This window comes from Sminthopsis crassicaudata, chromosome 3 (assembly GCF_048593235.1).
Source record: "Sminthopsis crassicaudata isolate SCR6 chromosome 3, ASM4859323v1, whole genome shotgun sequence".
In the NCBI taxonomy this organism is placed as follows: domain Eukaryota; kingdom Metazoa; phylum Chordata; class Mammalia; order Dasyuromorphia; family Dasyuridae; genus Sminthopsis; species Sminthopsis crassicaudata.
The window spans coordinates 42,402,357-42,422,103 of record NC_133619.1 but is presented as its reverse complement, the minus strand read 5'-3'; the positions used below and the strand labels follow the sequence as shown (position 1 = coordinate 42,422,103).

The following is a 19,747-nucleotide window of genomic DNA, read 5'->3' as shown; positions in this document are numbered from 1 at the left end:
ATGGTTTGAATGAACTCCAAAGAAGCTTACTGAGAGATGGAAGCAGAGGGAGAGCTTGGAAGTGGCAAAAGTTGTATTTTACCTCCCTGACCTCAACCAGTGAAGGTGAGGAGAGTGTAGGATGAGTTAAAATGTGGGAAGTACTGGAAAGGAAAGCCGGGGAGCTATATTATTAGGAGGGTGCTGGGTTTCATTGATTTTGAGAAGATTTAGAGTGTGCTCTTTGCGTGTGGTAACATGGAATTACACAGTGGTTCAAGGTTTGTATTGAAGGAGGGACCAGATGCTGTCATTGAGAGCTGTTCAGAAATAGAGCCTTACTCTTCTCATTGTATTGTGGGGTTTGCATGTCTCTTGTAATACTTTGATATTTTACTCAAAGACCATTCACAGGAACCTTTATGTTCATTTTTCAGTGCAACTGTAGTTTCATATACAGGTATTAGTTATTTCCATCAATGAAGGATATAACCTGTCCATTCTTTCTTTTTTTTTTTTTTTTTTTTTTTTTGCAGTTATTCCATAGAACTTCCATAGAGAATCTGCCCCGCTTCCCTGTGGTTTCCTCTTAGTTCTTTTTATATTTTAGGGAAATTAGTACTGAAGCACTTAGAATGTCTATCTCTTTGTTATCCTCACCACATGACTAGCCCTCCCGAGAAGCCTTTTTAGGTCATATTTCATATTTCCTGGACACTGTTTTGCACATATTGATCATTATGCAATATATACTATAGCCTTCTTGTGCTTACCATTTATTTTTCCATTCTCTATTGCCTCCCATGTAACTTTGGTTCTTAAGGACTGTTTTTTTGTTTTTGTTTTGTTTTGTTTTACAATTTACACCATACAGCCCTAGTGGGAGAATGTTTGTGGTTTTAAAAAAAAAATGAATTTTTATAATAAGGAAAAATTTGTGATCATTAAAACATTGCACAGTTTCCAATAGCAATTCAGCCAGTTCTTTTTCTCTTACTCATTTCTGGGACCAACTCACTGTCAAACAAAACCTAACCTAGATTTATCTCTTGTTACATAGATTCAATCTAGTCAAATGCCTCAGTGTAGACAGTAGTAAGCATTTTTTCATCCTTTTAGGTTTCCCTCTATAAATTGTTATAATTTATTTATTTAGAATAGTTTTAGATTCCTTCAAAAAGATACTCTAATGTTGTAGGGCTTCATGCCATTGGCATAACAGCAGCAATTTGCTCTTGTAAACCAAAGAATATCTGGAAGATGTCAGTATCTGTTTGGGAATCCCTTTTCCATTTGGACGTTGTGTAGAACATCTTCTGTGATAGTGAGTGGTGAATGGCTGCTTAATAATCAGTCACTGAATGAAGTTACTTCTCTGATTGTAGTCTTTGTTAAGGAATTTTCTATGATTTTAAGCAGATTTTAAGCAGAGACATTCTGGTACCTAAGAAATTTATTTGAACATCAGAAAACGAGGTGAGGTTGTGATTAGAACTTGGATGATTGAGAAAGCTTAGTGAAAGGACTGGGAGGTCAGTGTATTATAAGGGCTGGAGAAGAGAAATTGATTTATAAGTTAAGTACTGAATATATTTGGGAAGGAAATGTGTGAACTGGAGGCTCAGGTGCTTCACAAATGATTTAGATTTGTTGGTTGGTAGATTTTACTGTCATTAACTCAGTCCTGCATTTTTTTTCTCCTTTCAATCTTAGACTTCTCTTCCTCCCCCCCCCCCCTTCCTATACTCCTCTTACACTTAGTCCAAGAATTCTCCAGAAATTCTTCTTTTCTCAGTCCTACATTTTCTTTCTCCTCTCATTCTCCTAATTCCCTTTTCAACTCATAAATTTTCCTTCAATTAAAAGATTCAGAATCACTCCCAAATTTTCTATTACCTTTGTAGTTGTATGACATATTGCCTTGAACTAAACTGATTGGGTCAGAATAGGGATAGTTTGCTAAGGAAGACTGGAGTTTTGATTTTCAGAGTAATGAGAAATGCCTTTCTTAATGGTAAAATTTAAAGTGATTCCTATTTTGAGCAAGAGAGTAAATGTAATGAATTCTACAGGATTTAGCCATGGATTCTAGAGTGTTAACTAGATATGCCTTCTAATCATTACCAAGCTCAAGCTAGAAGCATTTTGTGATTTGGTAGCTGAGAAAATCAGAGAACTGAGAACCATCTTCACAGTGTAATGGGGTCTAAGAATGGTTATAATTTGTCTGTTGTACATGGACCAGCCCAGCTATATGCAGAGACTCATTATCAAGTTAACCAAAAGATTATGAATTTTTTTGCCCAAGAGTACTCTCAGTACACTTTCTCACTAGTTCTTCTTCCTTTTAATAATTAAAATAAGTAAAAAAAAATACTAGTAGTTCTGCTTTAGACAGATAAAGAGCTTTAGCAGATAATTTAGATAATTGCAATTCCTCATCATTTATTCCATATTTGTAGAGAAGAGACCTGTTATCTCCACCAACTGCCACCAACAGTTGCTTCAGCCCCTGCTTCCTCAGCTGCTGCAGCTACTGAAGACCTAAAAAAGAAAGTTCTTGCTACCAGCGTTAAATCTGTTGTGCACCTGCACCCAGAGAACTTTCTTCCTTTCCTTCTGATTAGCAGCTCAAGCCTTCTCTATGTACTATTTATTCCTATTAGAAAGTGAAGTCTTGAGAATAGGGATTTTCTTGTTATTCTAACACATCTAACACATTGTTTTGCAAATAGTAAATATCTAGGAAGCTTTTTCATTCATTCACTTATTAATTTATTATTAATTTTTCATTCAGTTTATTATCTATCATGGAGAGAGATTGCGGTCAGTTGATGTAAGATCTACCCTTATCAACATTACATATCATTGAAGTATTGAAATAAACACCAATCCTAATAAATATATCATTTCTTGTCATTCATTTACAAAGACATAATTTTCTGTTCCAGTGTCTGAGTGTTTGGAGCACAAATTTCATCATGTTTCCCTACAAACATGGAGAGACAATGGAGAAAGATAACACCAAGTTAAACCAAAGGAAATACTAATGAACTGATAAAAAACTGAAATCACATTCATTCCCATCCTTGAGAGTGTTTTTATGATCATTTATGCAAGCAATCAAGCCAAGAATCACGAGTTCCATTCTATATTCTGAAACAGTGATCAAAATGGAGTTCTTCATTTAAGACTCTTTTACACTATTTAAAAAAAACCTGCTTGCACAGTATATTATAATTCATCCAACAGTTACTTTTTATTGAATATCTCATGTACAAGAGAGCTGCTATTTAAAATTCAGGATGAAAGGTGACACGCACAAAAATAACAAAAAGTTCAGTGCAGCCGATTTTAGGTACCTCACCAGAGCATAAATTTGGGGCTAACATGATTTTACTCTATTTTTCAATGAAAAATATTTTCTCTTCCTTTTTCATTTATTCATTTCCCACTGTCATGGAGGAGATTGAGTGCAGAAACCTAGTCAAGTATTCAGTGCCTATTTTTTTTTAATAGTCAAGTCCCTCCACTGATTGGGGATAGCACTGTGCTAATTGTTTCAAGCCCTGTAACATTACAAAATCTCTTAAGTGAGATCCATGATCAGTTAGAAGAGTTTTTACCTAAAGAATTTTGCTTAGCTTATCTAGAGAGGAAAAAAAAAAGTTCAGTCTGAGTCTTGGGACAGCTTGTGAGGTCATCCAGGTAATTAGGTTGATGAATGGATGAATAGATAAAAATTTTGGATAGAGATTGCCAAGGAGCAATGAGACCCAAAATGAAAAGAAGGAAAGGGTGCTGGGTTGTTTTGGGTAATTTACAAAGTTTTTTTTAAGATCACTAGATAACAAATAGAATCTACCTTTGCATGAGGCTGAACAGAAAAAGAGGATTGTTTGTGCGACATTAGGCTTCTTTTATGTACTGTTTATTCTTCTGTTGAGAGAGACAGAGGAGACAATAATATGGAGACAAGTACAGGGATATAGAGATAGTGAGATAAAGACAGACAGGGGTGTACATTCTTTCAGTGTTGTATGGCCATAAGTTAGGGAGATTCTAGTTTCTGAAAAATTTCATTTGAGGACCATCCAGTAGAGAATTTCATGCTGAATTTGAAAAGGCTGCAGCACATTAGAAGAAAAAAATTGCAAAGGAGAAGCTGTGCAAAAAAATAAATTTTTTAGAAAGGAAAAGGGGGATAAAAAAGGTAGGAACAAGGAATAACTAGTGATCCATTTATATCCTCATAATGTGGAGAGAAAGTGAGGGAGGCTTCAAAGAACATTAGGTAGACCACTTGGGACAGATTTAAGCAGGGCCATGGATAACATTTTTCCAGGAAGGACAGGCAAAAAATTCATTTCATTTGGCATTGTTGGAGGCAGGAGGTACATTGATGAGATTACAGGTCCTTTTTGTACTTATGTAGCCCTTTTAACAGTTACTGCATTTTTTCCCTGTGTTATTCCCTATAATTAATGAATCACTTTAGCTACAAGCTGAAGACACACAACACTGAACTCCCTCTTTATATAGTACTTTCTCCTAGATATCTAAGAGTTGAATATTTGGAGGATATGGTACTTGAACCCCTGCTCTTTCTGATCTCTCAGTGATCTGAGGCAGCTCCTTGTGACCCAATCCCCAGGCAAGGCTGGAGAGAAGCACGAAGGCAGAGGACTTAGTATAGGGCTAGTCCCTGAGGACTGGCCAGAGCTGTGGAAGCAGGCTAGGAGACCTGCCTCCTCCGCTGGGCCCGGGGCCCTTTGGGCCTGTGTGTGACCTGAGCGTGTGTCTGGGCCCTTAGAGATGTGTGCCCGAAGCAGATGTGAACCTCCCGCAGGAATCCTCAGTAAAGGCAGACAGGGCAGGAATTGTGGAATTGACCTGATTGGAACGTGGTCATCTTCCGTTTGTGCCCAAAGAAGCTTAAGCAGAAAGCAAATGAAGAATCTCGTGGTATTCAAAGTCTTAAGCTTTGGCGGAATTGTACTCAATTAGGCATGAGGTCTTAAAACAAGGAGCTCTTCAAAAGAAAGAAATTGTTTTTATGTCTTTCCCTTCCTGTGGTTGTTTTCACAGTATTGGATGTGTAGGAAAACCCAGTGGCTCCTTTTCTTTGCTTTCCTTGTCTGGCTTCCTAACAGCAAGCATCCAGTAGGGGGGGCCAGAGGGTGTCTGGTGCGATGGCCATCAGGAGCGGAATTTTGTTACTGTAACATAAAGGCTGGCCACCATATGCTGATTACAGGGTCATTTTCATGAAACTGTTAATTTTTTATAATAGTATTAGCTCATTAACTAATAGCATGATTAATATTAAAGTGAAGAGATCACAAGACATTTCTTGTTTTTTCATCCAGCCAATTGACAAAACTTTGGCTAAGTGGTAGAGACATTTCATTGCTTTTAATTTTGTTTCCTCTTGTTGGTTTTATTAAAGAATGAGGAATATGATGCACAGATACCTTATTTACAGAGGCTCAATCTTCATCTTCCTTTTGTTATAGCAAGAGACTCTTTAGATGAGTTAGTTTGGCTTTGATGCTGCTTTTCTGTATTAGAAACAAAAACAAAAAACCAAAAACTTCCATGGCAAGTTACTTCTCCTTTTAAATAAATGTATTTATACGTATAATCTGACAGACTTTCTTTGTTTAGATTTGAAAGGAAAAAGAAAAAATAGCCTTCCAACCTTGCTCTTCCATAGAATATAATATGTCTGAGGTATCAAGTTAAAGTGTTCTACTGTATTTCTACTTTTTAAAATTGGAACAATAGAATATTTATTATCCCTGTAGAAAGTATCTTTGTTACTGTGACTTTTTGAGTTGGTTTTCTGAGTCTTAAGTGTGATATGTACTAGCCTTGAAGTGTAGAAATATTCATATATAGGATTTAGAATTCTTCTCAATACCAGGTTATTGTAGCATATTTTTAGGTGAAAATTATATTCCATCATAGATAAGGAAACTAAGATAGCATAAAAACTATTTTCTATGGCTAAAAATAAATAATTTTAAATAATGGCATTTTAAACAGCTTGAAAAAAATAGAATAGAAATAGACATACTTTTCTTAGAGAGGATTCCCTTTGCTAGTTATTTCTATATGCCTGATTTATTTAACAGAACAAATGTTAAGAAGCAAGGTGACCTGAATGAAGATGAGGATGAAGATAATAGCTAGCAAATGATTAAATAGCACTTTAAGATAAACAAAGTGTCTACAGTATGATCTTATTTGACACAGTAATCCTCTCAGGTAGGTGATTATAGCTCTGTTATGAAACAAAAATTCAGAAAATATTGTAAAAAAAAATCATGTATTTTAAAAATCTATTCCTTTGTCATTGTTGCCATTTTGAGCTCTTGAAAGTAGGTGATATTCCATGGAATTGTGTCATATTGAAGTTTTTGGTAGAGTTTGGCAGAATAGGCAAGAAATTACATTTTAAATATGAAGAGGTAAATAAATACTTAAAATTAATAATCTTATTGATGTTACCTATGCACCAAATGAAATAGATTTCTAAAGAGAAACCAAAATAACCTGAAAAGACAAATTAGCTTGTGTTTGGTGGGGGAAGTCTTAATTCTCTCCCCCCCACCCCCCACCCCCACCCAGCACTTTGCCATCTTATCCTCCATCTCAGCTAATCCTTCTATTAATTTTTCCTCCCATAAAGTTAACTCCATGGACGGTATAATCCATAGCTCTAGTGGATTTTTTCCTTAGTCTCTATTCACCTTAATCCCTATGCTGCATTTGATAATGTTGATTACTTTCTCATCTCTTGAAGACTTGAAGGAAGTCAGACAAGCCAGCAGGTAGAGATGAGGACAGAGTTTCAGGCATGGGAGACAGCCAGCCAGTGAGAACTCAGGCTTGGGAGATGATGTCTCATGTTTGAGAAACAGGGAGCAGGCTAGTGGTTCCCCCAGGGGAAAGGGAGGAAGTTATAAAAGTCTGGGAAGGTCCCAAATAGAGGCTTTTAAAAGCCAGACTGAGGATTTTCACTTGACCCTGAAGGTGATAGGGAGCCACTGAAGTTTGTTGAAGGGGATTGACATAATCGGATCTGCGATTTAGGATTTAGGCTTAACAGCCAAGCAAAGAATGGTTTGGAGTGAGGAGAGAGATGAAGAAACAAGACCAAGCAGCAAACCAGTGTAGTAATCTAGGTATGAGGTGATGAGGGTGCCTAGTGGAATGATGGTCGTTTCATGGGAGAAAAGGGGTGGATACACACACACACACACACACACACACACACACACACACGAGTTGTTACAGAGACAGAAAGGACAAGATTTTACCATTCATTAGATATGGGAGGGGGTAAAAAGAACGATTGAGATAGCGAGGTGCCTCAGTGGATAGGTTAGGCTTGGAATCAGGAAGATCTGAGTTCAAATTCAGCCTCAGACACAGCTACTTGTGTGGCACTGAGCAAGTCAATTAACCTCTGTTTGCTATAGTTCACTGTAGAGGGAAATGGCAAACCATTCCTGTATCTCTGGCAAGAAAACTCCATGGACGGTATAATCCATAGCATCATGAAGAGTTGGATACCAATAGATGACTAAGAAACAATGAGAACAAATGCATGTGAGAATTACACCTAGAGGTTTTGATTCTGGGTAACTGAGAACTGGGTGGCTCCTGCTAGGGAAGTTAAGAAGAGGAGAGGGTTTTTGGTAGAAAGATAATGAGTCCAGTTTTGGATGTGTTGTGTTGTATTTTATGTTTTTAAAACCATAATTTTGGTAAGGAGTCCTTAAACTGCACTAAAATGGCCTGAAACAAAATGCTTAAGAAGCTCTGTCCTCCTTGATCATTGTCTAGGTAATTGTAAGGTCTGATTGCCTATCACCTAGTCCTGAAAATAAGCTTCTTCTTACTTGAGTCCAGCATTCGTTAAATAACTAATATACTTACCATCATATAGATCATTTTTTATTTGATTTCATGTTTCATTGACTATTATCCTATTTGTTACACACAGATACACATATACACAGACACATACTGCCATATGTGTATCATTATTAGCATTTTTGCTCCAGTTCTTCAGGGATCCATGTTTTCCCTGGTATGATTATCCTTTCTATCAACCCAGACTATATTCATGAGTTGAATCTCAAAAAATTAGTCATCTGATGGTTAGCCTTCTGTTAGGGCCTTACTTCCTATACCTAGATGGCTACTCACATGACAAAGCTTCTATTGTCAGGTTCATCCTATAATAATATTCCTGCCTGAAAGGATCCTCTGTAGCTTGTGCTCTTTGGGCATAACCTTGGAGAATCTAGAAACACTTCTATGTACTACATAGGAGAGTAAGAGTTTAGTGAAAATTAATGGAAGAGAATGTATTTTTGATGTCTAAAAGTGTACATTTTCATTTGTTGGTGTTTTCCTATGAAAATGAGTTTTTATACTTGACACCTTATAAAGTTTTTTCCATTGATTATTCCATTGGAGGTTCAAAACATTAATAGATGAAGAAACTGAATTTCAAGGAGATAAAGGATCTTATGTGGGGTAATCACTAGCTGTGAAGTGTCAGGGGAAGAATCTGAGCCTGAGACTTGTTTTACTGCATTAGGGATTTGTAGAATATGATTTGACAAATACTGATGTTTTGCAAATATTGTTTTGTGTTTTTCCTTAGAGGCCATATTGTTTTGGTTCCGGAGTTTAGCCTTCCTCTAGAATACTATCTAATACCATTTCTCATCATAGTGGGAATATGTCTCATCTTGATTGTCATCTTCATGGTAGGTAATTGTAAGTACTTTTTAAAACTAGAATTAAGGATTGTGAAAAATTAGCATGATACTTTTGTTTCCTTATAGGAATAACATGCCTAATAGTGCTGACCTTATGAAATATTTTTGCAATACATAATTATTGTTATAGAAATTTGTTAACCAGTCAGGTAAACAACTGGATAATTGGTGAAAAGGGACTGGAACTTAAGAGAAATGAGGGCTGTGACTAATGGTTTAGTAAGCGAGACTGTGACAGAGCAATAGGAACAGTCATATGGTTGCACAAAAATCAACCAAGAGAAATGTTCTAAAAACCTAGAGAGGAGAGAATTAAGTAATATGGAAAGCTCTAGCAATGGTTTAAGAACTTAGTGAGAGAGAAGGAGGAGAAGCAAAGATGGCAAATATGAACGTGAAAAAGAACATTGGAAGTTGATAGAGAGAGGGCTGTGGTGTTAGTAAGGGCATTTTTAAATATCAAAGCAAGAGCCAAGTAGATAGGGAGAAAGAAGAAACTAATGTCCAAATTTGTAGTTGTGAATTTAGAGAATGTGAAATCAGTCTTGTGAAGAAATTTAAAGAAGGTCATATTAAAGATATATGGTTGACTTTGATGAGAAGAAAGATCATCTTATGCAGAGGACAGAGCAAAGAAGATCAGGGGATGAAGTCAAGGGAATAACAATACAGAGAAAAGAAGAAGGCTCATGGCGATAGTCTCTATTCTCAGTAAAGTATGAGTTTGAGTACTCTGTTGAAGGGTTGGTATAAAAGCTTAGAGTAATGACAGTTTTGAATAGAGAATCAGGGAGGAGTGTTGAATTTATATGACTGGAGACTTGAGAATTGATCTTTTATACACAGCATATTGCATATTGTAATATGTAATATATAGTATATTGGTTCTGATACCGTTAGAGTTGAGTAGAAGATTTTGAACATTTGATAAATTTTTAAGCAGGAAAGATTGTTAACCTTCTATTAAAAAAGGAAAAGGGACAGTCAGGAGAATTTAGTGCATTTTAAAATTCTGTGTCATTCAGTTTTAAATTAATTAAGCCGTCAGTATTTATAATCAAGAAATATTATTTCTTTTCTGTTAGTTTCATCTCTTATTATTTTTATTGAACAGAAGATATGTTGTGTGTCTTTTGGAATCCACTTGTATAATTTCGGTCGGAGTTCATCTTGTTACAGTTAAGAATTATTTAAGAATTAATTAATTGTTTGAATTTTATGACCACATTTTCATTTGTTCTTCTGGTGTCAGAATATGGGTTTTAGTATTTTTAATAACTATAATATCAGGAGGTAAGTAACTTTCGTATATTCCATTGTGTCCTGTGTTATTAGTTAACCTTAAATCAGACTCATGGCCTAGAGATGCCAACAGCCTTCAAAATCCCCCAATGTGACCAAACCAGATTAAAATGTAATTGTGAAATGTTTAACAAAATAAACAAAAAATATAATAGATAATAGTATTTTGTGGCTTCCTAAATTAGTATGCATCCTGAAGGGATTAATTTCTATTTGGGTTTGACACCACCATCACTATAACTCACTAACTACTGTGTAAAATATAAGTAGAATAACAGGCTGAAGGGACTTGCATTTATATCATCAACCAGTGCCAGCTGTTATCCATAATGTGAATCAGCAACATGTTGACATTGTAAGAACAGGGGAAAGAAAAGTTATATATGAATATTGTAGTCATAAATACTAAGTGAGCATATTTATCATTTTTGTAACAGTGTGGTAGAGGGTAGGGGACATGAGTAAGAGAATATTTTTTTCCCCTTAAGTTGCTTATACGTTTATCACTTAAAGTATCTGTTGCCCTAGTCATCATAACAGACAAGAACATTAACTTTGCTAATATGATGACCTTTTTTTTCAAGATTCAATTTATTGTACCTTAAATTGGCACAAATAAACAACCATATCATATTCACCATGGACAAAAGAAAACTTTTGATTTATAGGAAATAATAAAATTGTGTGTGTGTGTCTATGTTGTGTGTCTGTGTCTGTCTCAAATATTTAGAGTGCCTTATTAAAGATCAGCATAGTGCCTTTCACTGTGCTGGGTGTGTGTGTGTGTGTGTGTGTGTGTGTGTGTGTGTGTGTGTGTGTGTGTGTGTGTGTGTGTGTGTACGTACACATACACAATGTGTAGTCATTAACTTGGAAGTTTTAGCTTTTCATTTCTTTTTAAAACATCTTAAAGGTAACAAACATATGAAATATAAATATGTAAAGATAAAATATTAAAGAGTTCCCTTTTATATTAAATAATTAAAAATTCATAGTACATGTTAGTTGTACCATCCTTCTCATAGAAGAAAAGAATCTCTTAAAACAATTATTATGCAGCTGTATTTTGCACATATTAGAATAGAAATTCTTGTGAGTTGTTCAAAATATTACTTACTGCTTCTTGTCATCGTAATTGTAGATGGAAACCATCCATGGTTGCTTTTTTTGATCTCTTCTTTGATTATTTTTTTGTTTTTTCTCTCCTGCTTCTAATTGACATTTAAACAGTGATCGATCTATAATATAAAATGTTATATTGGGCTATTACAATAAAGCTTTAATTTAATATTTTGATCTGTTCTTTGTTTTCCTTTTAAGCATACATACACATGCACATCTTAGACTGTCATTCTTTATACTACTTTGATGTTCCTTAGAAAAGGAGAAAGTTTAGCTCTTCTAGTTTATGCTTAAATGCTTTTTGTTGAAAGTGCATTATAAACATTTTGTAGTTTGTGATGATTTTGCCAAAAGAAATGCTTGTGTTAGCCATTGTATTGGTTCAAGATAAAATTAAGCAAGTATGTATAATCACTGGTAAGTAATAGTGCTATTGGTTTTTTTTTTTTTTATGATATTTTACTAACTATGGCCCAGGGGATAATAGAATTATAGAATTCCATTGTGAGTGCCCCATTAATCGCCAATATTTTAATTTTAATCTGTAAGCTTTCTATTATACAAATTTACATGTATGTATTTTTTGTTTTTGTATTCTTTTTTGGTAAATTAATTATGCAAAGGTCATATACAATGCAACCCAAATGCAAAAAGACTTTGGGAAACTAATCACTAATTAATTTCAACCTTCTTTGCAGCCATTTGTTAGGAAAACAAACAAATAAATAAAAATAAATTTATTAAGATATCTTTAAAATAAATCCCTTTTTTGGTTTATATATAATACCTTTCTTTTGATTTTAGATCACAAAATTTGTGCAAGACAGGCATAGAGCTAGAAGGAATCGACTTCGTAAAGATCAACTTAAGAAGCTCCCTATACATAAATTCAAGAAAGGTAAGTGAATATTTTTTGTTTCTGAAATGGCTGTCAGTAGGGTTTAAATATTTTGCAAGCTCACTATAATACTATCTTTAGGTTGATTCCTGGAGCCTTCTCTTAGGGAATATGAATTTTTGACGTGGACCTTTGGATAGTTTGTTAACAGAATACCATTGAATTATGAGTAAGATAGTTTCATTTTATACCAACTTCCACTTGGCAACAAATAGTATGGTGAGGTTCCAGTTTAAATATTTGCTAGCTAAATCCTTTTCACTAAAGTATTTGTTTTAATGTGAATTTTCTGAATCAGACAGATGAAAGTGAATTTAATATTTTTTAAAATTTTGAAAGAATGGCACTATTGGGCACATTTTCTCTACCATTTTCTGTCTGATAATTATTTTCAAAGTTCTGATATACTTTTTATTAGGTCTTATTTTAGAAATATTGATCATTTGGTAAAAATTGTTGCATATTACCTTTCTAGCACTGCTAGTCTCATGCTCTCAAGCCCAATTCCATTGGTAGTTCAGGTTCCTAGATACATCTTTCTTCAGGATCCCAGGAGTACTCCAGTGGAGCTACTCTTCCAATATTCCAAGCCCAATCCAGTGCATTCCTTCTACTGTGTCCCAGTATCATTTGCCAGCGGCAGTTAGTGTATCCTATCCAGTATCATTTAATCAATTAACATTGGAAATTCGAGGATGAGCAATTAGGATCCATTGTTTTTACAAAAGGATATTTATTGAAAAGAAATAGCAAAACCAAAAGGACAAAAATTTTCCCCCAACTGGGGCTTTTCCCTTCACCACCTTAGATCCTAGGAGAGTGATATCCAAACTTAAAATGCCTGCTATTAACATTTGTCTCTCACACTCATTTTTGAGGTCATTTTGATGGGTTAGTCACTACCTTGCATGCGGGGATTTTGATGAATCAGCTGCTGTGTGGGTTCACTGCTGGGCCAGGAAACACAGATTCTCTTTCAGCTGTGGCCTCTGTGCCAGTCTTTGTTTGGAATTCCCAACAGTGGACTTCTGGTGGCTTTCCAACTTTTTCAGGTTTACAAGTTTGCAATCTGGTTTATTCCATTTATAATACTCATTTTTCCGATATCAGGAAAGAATAAATTCGACAGAGTTGGAAGAAACAAAAGCACTATCCATATGTTCATGGCCATTGTCAGATAGCCAGTGTGGGAATTGTCCATTTGTAGGACCTGTGCCTTAATCCTGAGAGTTTCTTACCTTAGTCACTACCAGGAAAGAGAAAGCTTGATTTTGTCTGTCTGTGATTTTTACATGCATACTCATTTCTCCCTTAGCAGCCAAGTAAAAGGCTTTTTCTTCAGGTAGTAAGCAGAAAGAAATAGAGAATATTTGAGCATGCTCTAAAGTGCAGGGCCAGCCCTTCCATTCCACTTTCTGGGAAACAGACTTACCAAGATCATATGTGTATTGGCAGTAGGTAGAACAAATTGTTTTATATATAGTCTTAAGGAATAGCTTCTCTCTCATTACCAGTAATGACTTATCAGCAAAAAATGGTATAAAAGACAGTATCAGAGACTTGATTAGCCCCAGAGAGAGCGATGGGAATGCTATGTAATAAAGAAAGTAAGTAACAAAAAATGTGCAGTCTTTTGCTGTGTTGGCATCCTGCAGAGTAAAGTAGTAATAGAATCAGAGAAATCTGTCCAGACAGTTTGGTGGAATCTGTTATGGAAAATTTATATAGAAAGGTATGGATTAGAATCTTCATGAGAAGATACAGAAAGTTTTCAGTCTGTGATGAATGGAACAACCATACTAATACCAGTGAGATCAGAACAAATTTATTTTGATATGATTAAAATGTTCACTTGGAAAATAATTATTACTGGGAGTTTGATAGGAAGAGATGGGGGAAAGGCGTGTAATAGGAGGCCTAGAGAAGATTTCGAATGTGTATATAGATTTGAGGCTGGCTTTAAGAGAAGAATTGCTTTGCCACAATGAGGACCCAGTCATCTGAAGTCCATGGTAACTGTTCAGAAGCATGCAAATTAATTAAAGCAGGAGGGAGTTGATGGTTAGAATAATCCAGGACTGAGGTTTAGCAGGACATGAACGTGATGAATTCCTTAGTAGAGAAGAGTTTTACTGGATAACCAAGGAGTTGAGATTGGAAGGGAAGAGAAGATAGCCAAGTTCAGGGATAATGTCCTAAAAAATGTTGACAGTGAAAGGTAGAGGAATTGATGTGCTTGGCAAGAATATGAATAATAGATTAAGGGAGAGGTAAGGCAGATGGACTGATAGGAAATAAAACAAAGAAATTTTAGAGTTTCACATTATGAGTGATAGCAAGATCAGAAATGTATCCATCAAATACTATTTTTAAAAAAGTATAACTACCTATTCCTATACCAAGGAAATTATGTGGTCAGGTAGGTAGAAAAATCAGTAGAATATAGTGCCATGAAAGCCAAGGGATGAGAGAAAATGTAGGAGAGAATTGTTTCTTCTAATGTCAGAAGCTTATAGAGGAGTCAAGAATGAAGTCTGTTGGACTTCCAACCTAATGGCAGGCTGGCCCTCTCTTTCACACTTATTCCAGGAAAAAACCTGGTATTGCCAGTAGTCAATAAATATTGAGTAAGCATTTGCTTACTATAGGCCAGGGGTAGGGATGAGTAAGTGAAGGTACTCTTCTTGAGATGTAGTGGAAAGGTCAGAGAAGTCTGAGTTGTGAAGCTGGGTGAGAAATGGGAAAATGTTGAGCTCTTTTTGGAAGTGGAGTTTTGGTGAGTTAATGGCTCTGCTCTTCCATCAGTGGGGCAGAGACTAGGTGTGAGATAGAGGACTAAGGCTCCTGTGGTCTTGCAGGATGATGAAGTTCTTCTAGTAATGAGCTTCCTGGATTATTATGGAGAAGTCAGAGTCATCCCAGAATAGAGGGGAAATGAAACAGATCAGACCTTAAAATAATGATCAGAAACTACAGCATAAGTGATGACTTCTACTCCAGAACTGCATCCCACTGTTAACAGGCTCACTGCTTTACTCAGATGAGGATAGCCTCTGAGTGCTTTATATAATAGGGAGGAAGAAGAAACAAGGTCCCTTCAGAATTAATGTCTCCACAGGGCATTGGGAAAGTTAAATAAGAAAAACAGTGGACACTTGGGAGTGGATTAGTTCTGTTCTGAAGGTTTTAAAAGGACAAAAGAAAGGGAGAGGAAGAGTGGTATATAAGCATAAAAAGAAGAAAGAAGGGGAAGAACTTACTATTTCTTATAATGGGGTCCATGAAAATATGAGTATAGTAACATGCAGGAAGGAATGGGAGACGGAATGCCAAATAAACTTTTGTTTCCCATTGAGTCCCCTAACTGCCCCTCTGGCCATTTCTTAAGGAATGCTTAGAGATTTTTTTTTTTTTTTTTTGAAGATCCATTCTTTGCCTTTTGTAATATCATATTCCAAGCTCTTTGCTACTTTATATTGATAAATCTTATCTGATCCTGACTGTGACTTCAATCTTTTCATTCTGGAACTAATTTTTCTTTGACCTAGAAGCTCTGGATTTTAACTATGATGTTTCCAGTTTTCATTTTGAGATTTATTTTAGAAGATGGCTGGTGGATTCCATTTTCACTTTTCCCTCTTATTTTGAAGTATCTGAGTAGTTTTTTTTTGTTTTGTTTTGTTTTGTTTTTTTAATCTTGGCTTTTAGATAATTCAGTGAGTTTTAAATTTATTTCTCCTTTGTTTTCCAGGTCAGTTGTTTTTTTTTTTCTTTGCTATGAGATACCTTACATTTTCTTCTTTTTTTTTTCCTAGTAAATTTATTTTAGTAATTTTTGTTGTTTTAAGAGTCATTAGTTTTTATTTTGTTTATTCTAATTCTCAAGGAGATTGTTTCTTTCAGCAAATTTTGTACTTATTGGAATTCTTCTACAGCTACAGCTTTCACTTCTTACTTAAAAAAAAAGTTTTTTTTTTCTTCATCTCTTTCAGTAATTCTGATTAAACATATGTCCAAGCTGTGCTTTTCTTTTCAGAGGCTTTGTAGATTCTCTGTTATCATTTTCTTATAAGTTTGCATCTTGAGTGTCTCTGTTACCATAGCTGTTCATTATTCTGGGATTTTTATTTTTTTGGCTCATTTTTCCAGGCTACTTTTTGACTTTTTGACTCCCTCTTTTCCTTTCTTCTTTATTTACTTTTTTATACATTTATTTATTTTTGGGTTCTGGACTGTGCTTTGTAATATCTAGGGGACTATCTGGGGTGTTTGCATCCTCTTAGGTCCTTCTGCCACTTTCTTGGGGTTTTGAGTATTGTTTTATTCTAGGATCTCAGGGACAGTCTAGCTTGAGAACTTGCAAACTTTAGTGTGATCCCTAGTAAAGTTTGAACACTGACTTCCTACTTTGAATTCTTAGTAGAAGTTTCTGTTCTGGGTTTGGGTCTAAACAACACTCCTATGGGCTTGTCTTTGCTTGGAAATTCCAATGCAGTGCTACATGACTAAATCACTAACAGTCATTTGGAAAGTTTTGCTAGGTCTGCATGATAAAGTGGTAAGATTCCATTTGGTCTGAGATTCCTGCCCTGGTGATTCCTCTGCAGGCTTCAGTTGGGAACCCTTTTCTTCTTGATTAGAGAATCACACAGTTGCTGCTTGCTTCTGATCTTGGTTTTGTTTTTGTTTTTCCATTATACAGTTTAGGGCACATAACCACTTCTCAGACCAAAATGTATTGATAGGCTCTGGTCCCTCTTCTTAATCCATTTTAGAGCTGTCACTTAGAATTGAGTGTATTTTTTTCCCTTTTAAGTATATTTTTATTGTGAAATATTCTCCAGTTAAATGTAAAGAATTTTTAATATTAATTAAAAAAATTTTGAATTCCAAAGTTTTCTCTTACTTCTCTCCCACCTCATGAGAAGGTAAGCAATATATCAATTATATATGTGAAGTCATGTAAAATATGAACTATAAGCCATATTACAAAATAAAATACATATACAAAATAAGAAAGTTTTAAAAGTATGCTTCAGTTTGCACTTAGAGTTCACCATTATCTTGCTGGAGATAGATTTTTTCATGTGACTATTGAAAGCTTTGTTTTCCTTGTCTGAAAACTGCCTTTTCATGTTCTTGATGATGCATCAATTGGAGAATGATTCTTATTTTTATAAATTTTACTCACATACTATGTATGTGAAGATATATATACAACCCCTCCTCCCCCAAACACATATTTTTGTCAGATAGTGAGTTTTTACCCTCAAAGTAAATTTGAATACATTCTACAAGATGTTAGTTAGGTCCCTCTAAATGAATCTGGGATTTCTTTCTTTTCTTTTCTTTTTTTTTTTTTTTTTTTTTTTTTTTTTAAATGGTACATGGCCTTTCCCTTCACCAGAATGTCCCAGTCTTTCCTGGCTAGCACCAATCCTCAGTCTTCTGTCTTCTTTTGCTGACCTGGGCTGGGAAAAAAATGAGTTAGTGTGAAATTTTTTTGAAATTTTCTGATCAGGAATCAGTTTGGAACGTTTTTTAGATCTGATTGCAATAGTTGTGGGATAGAGTTCAGATGTGTACTTTTTCCAATTACTTCCCCCCTCTTGCCTCTGCAACCTGATTCTTTATTTTAAGCTTGCTAATCGCATAGGCACACTATGAGAAAAAGTTTATTTTCATATTTGAGTATTTTTTGAAGGAATGTAGAGCATGTTGTTTTCATAAATTGGAGGCAGAACATAATGGTAACAGAACTAACTTTTCCTAAATAAGGAATTTAGGTTATTAATAAGATGGTTAAAATATCCAAAAAAAGTTAATATTAAACCCAACCAGATTATTCCAAGTGAAATAGGTACGCAGGAATATTTTAACCATGATTTTTTTGTGGCTTGAAATGATAAATTTTGGATTGAAGGTTAGTATTTTGAATGTAGGAGACATTTAATAAATGTTTTTGAATTGTACTGAGTTTAATTGTAAGGTGGATGTTAAATTGATTGAACAACCATATGCATAGTATTGATTAATGGTTCTATATCAAATTACAGCTTTGCTAAATTGGAGTTGGATCCATTGTGGAGTACCACAAGGCTCCTTACTGAAGATTTTTCTTAGTGCTTTGGATGACGATATAAAAGAAATTAGTATTTTTGCAATTAACACAGTTGAGAAGCATAGCCATGTGAGTGATGAATGAATGAATGTTCTACATGAATTTGACAGGCTTGATCTAAAACCAGTAAGATGAAATTTTAACAGGGATAAATGTGAAGTCCTGTATTTAAGGTGATATGGAATTATTGAAAGAATGCTGGACTTGGAGTTCTGAGAACTTTTCATTGACCCATTAATTTCATTGCCCATGTAACCATAGGCACATTTTAAAAAAATTATTTAATATTTTTCTCCCATTATATTTAAAAATAATTTTACATTTGTTTTTAAAACTTTTGAGTTTCAGATTCTCTCCCTTATCCCCCACCTCCAGTCCCCAGTAATAGAATACTTATGAAGTTATGGAAAATATTTCCATAAAAGGCATGTTGTGAGAGAAAACATATTCCCCCCAAACAAACGAACAAAAACTCTCAAGAAAAATAAATGAGAGACAAAGAACAATCAGTTCCTTCTCTGGGTGTGGATAGGATTTTTCATCAAAATTTAGGTTTTTCAGAGGAGTCATGGATGATTGCATTGCTGAGAATAGCAAATTCATTCATAGCTGACTGATCATAGCTGATCATCCCAAAACATTGCTATTACTTTGTACATACTACATTTCATTTTGCTTCATTTCATGGAGGATTTTGCAGGAGCATTCTGCTCATCATTTCCACGGGCCGATTCTTAATCTATGATGTGCTATTGTACATAGGCACAAATTATTCTTCATTCAGATTCACCTATGTGATGATTTTAGACCTGCAAACCCTAACCCTAATTTCATGCTTAAGCCAAAATTGGCAGTGACTTAGTTCTGTCTTCCCTTTGGACTCATAATCTTGTTTTTATCTTTCTGAGCCCTCTCTGATGTGTGTTATGTGCATGTGTGCACATGTGTGTGTATGTACACATACAATATGTGTGTATACATTTTTTCACTTTGTAACTGAGTATTCTCAAATGCTATCTTAATGTGCAAGAGTATAGTTTATAAATTATTAAATGGCACATTTCGTAATGATAAGGTGGAATCAACTAGATCACAATGTAGTCTAGTTTATATCTCTGCATTATTTTATACCTGATTTATATTTTGTTTTTTCTGAAATAAAAGCATAACTTTTAAGACTATTACTGTGGTTAGCTAAAACATTTTAAAATATTGGTGGTTTTTATTTTTTCTTTTTTATTTTAGTATTTCATTTTCTTAATATTTTTTCATAAAGTTTCAATCTTTTTTTTAAACCACTTGTATTACAGATCCTTACCTCCTATAAAACTTCAGACTTTTAATAGTCTCTAATATGTGATATCCAAATTTATTAAATAAAAAGATAATCATAAGATTCTTTATATCTTAAAATATATTTAATTCAATTAATTGAAATAAAAAAATTTAATTCAATATCTTGAATTTAAACTTAATTCAGCTTAAGAACACATTTGTTGAGTCGTCCTAGAATTGATAGATGCT

At 34.7% G+C, this 19,747-nt stretch overlaps 1 protein-coding gene across 2 annotated transcripts in view; it reads left to right on the top strand.

The window, feature by feature from the left end:
• Positions 1-19,747, top strand: part of RNF13 (ring finger protein 13) — an 81,972-nt gene that overhangs the window by 51,945 nt on the left and 10,280 nt on the right. For both annotated transcript variants that reach the window (XM_074298346.1, XM_074298347.1), the window contains 2 exons: positions 8,663-8,768; positions 12,009-12,102. In XM_074298346.1, coding sequence (XP_074154447.1) covers positions 8,663-8,768; positions 12,009-12,102 — 200 coding nt within the window. The remainder of the gene's footprint in view (positions 1-8,662; positions 8,769-12,008; positions 12,103-19,747) is intronic.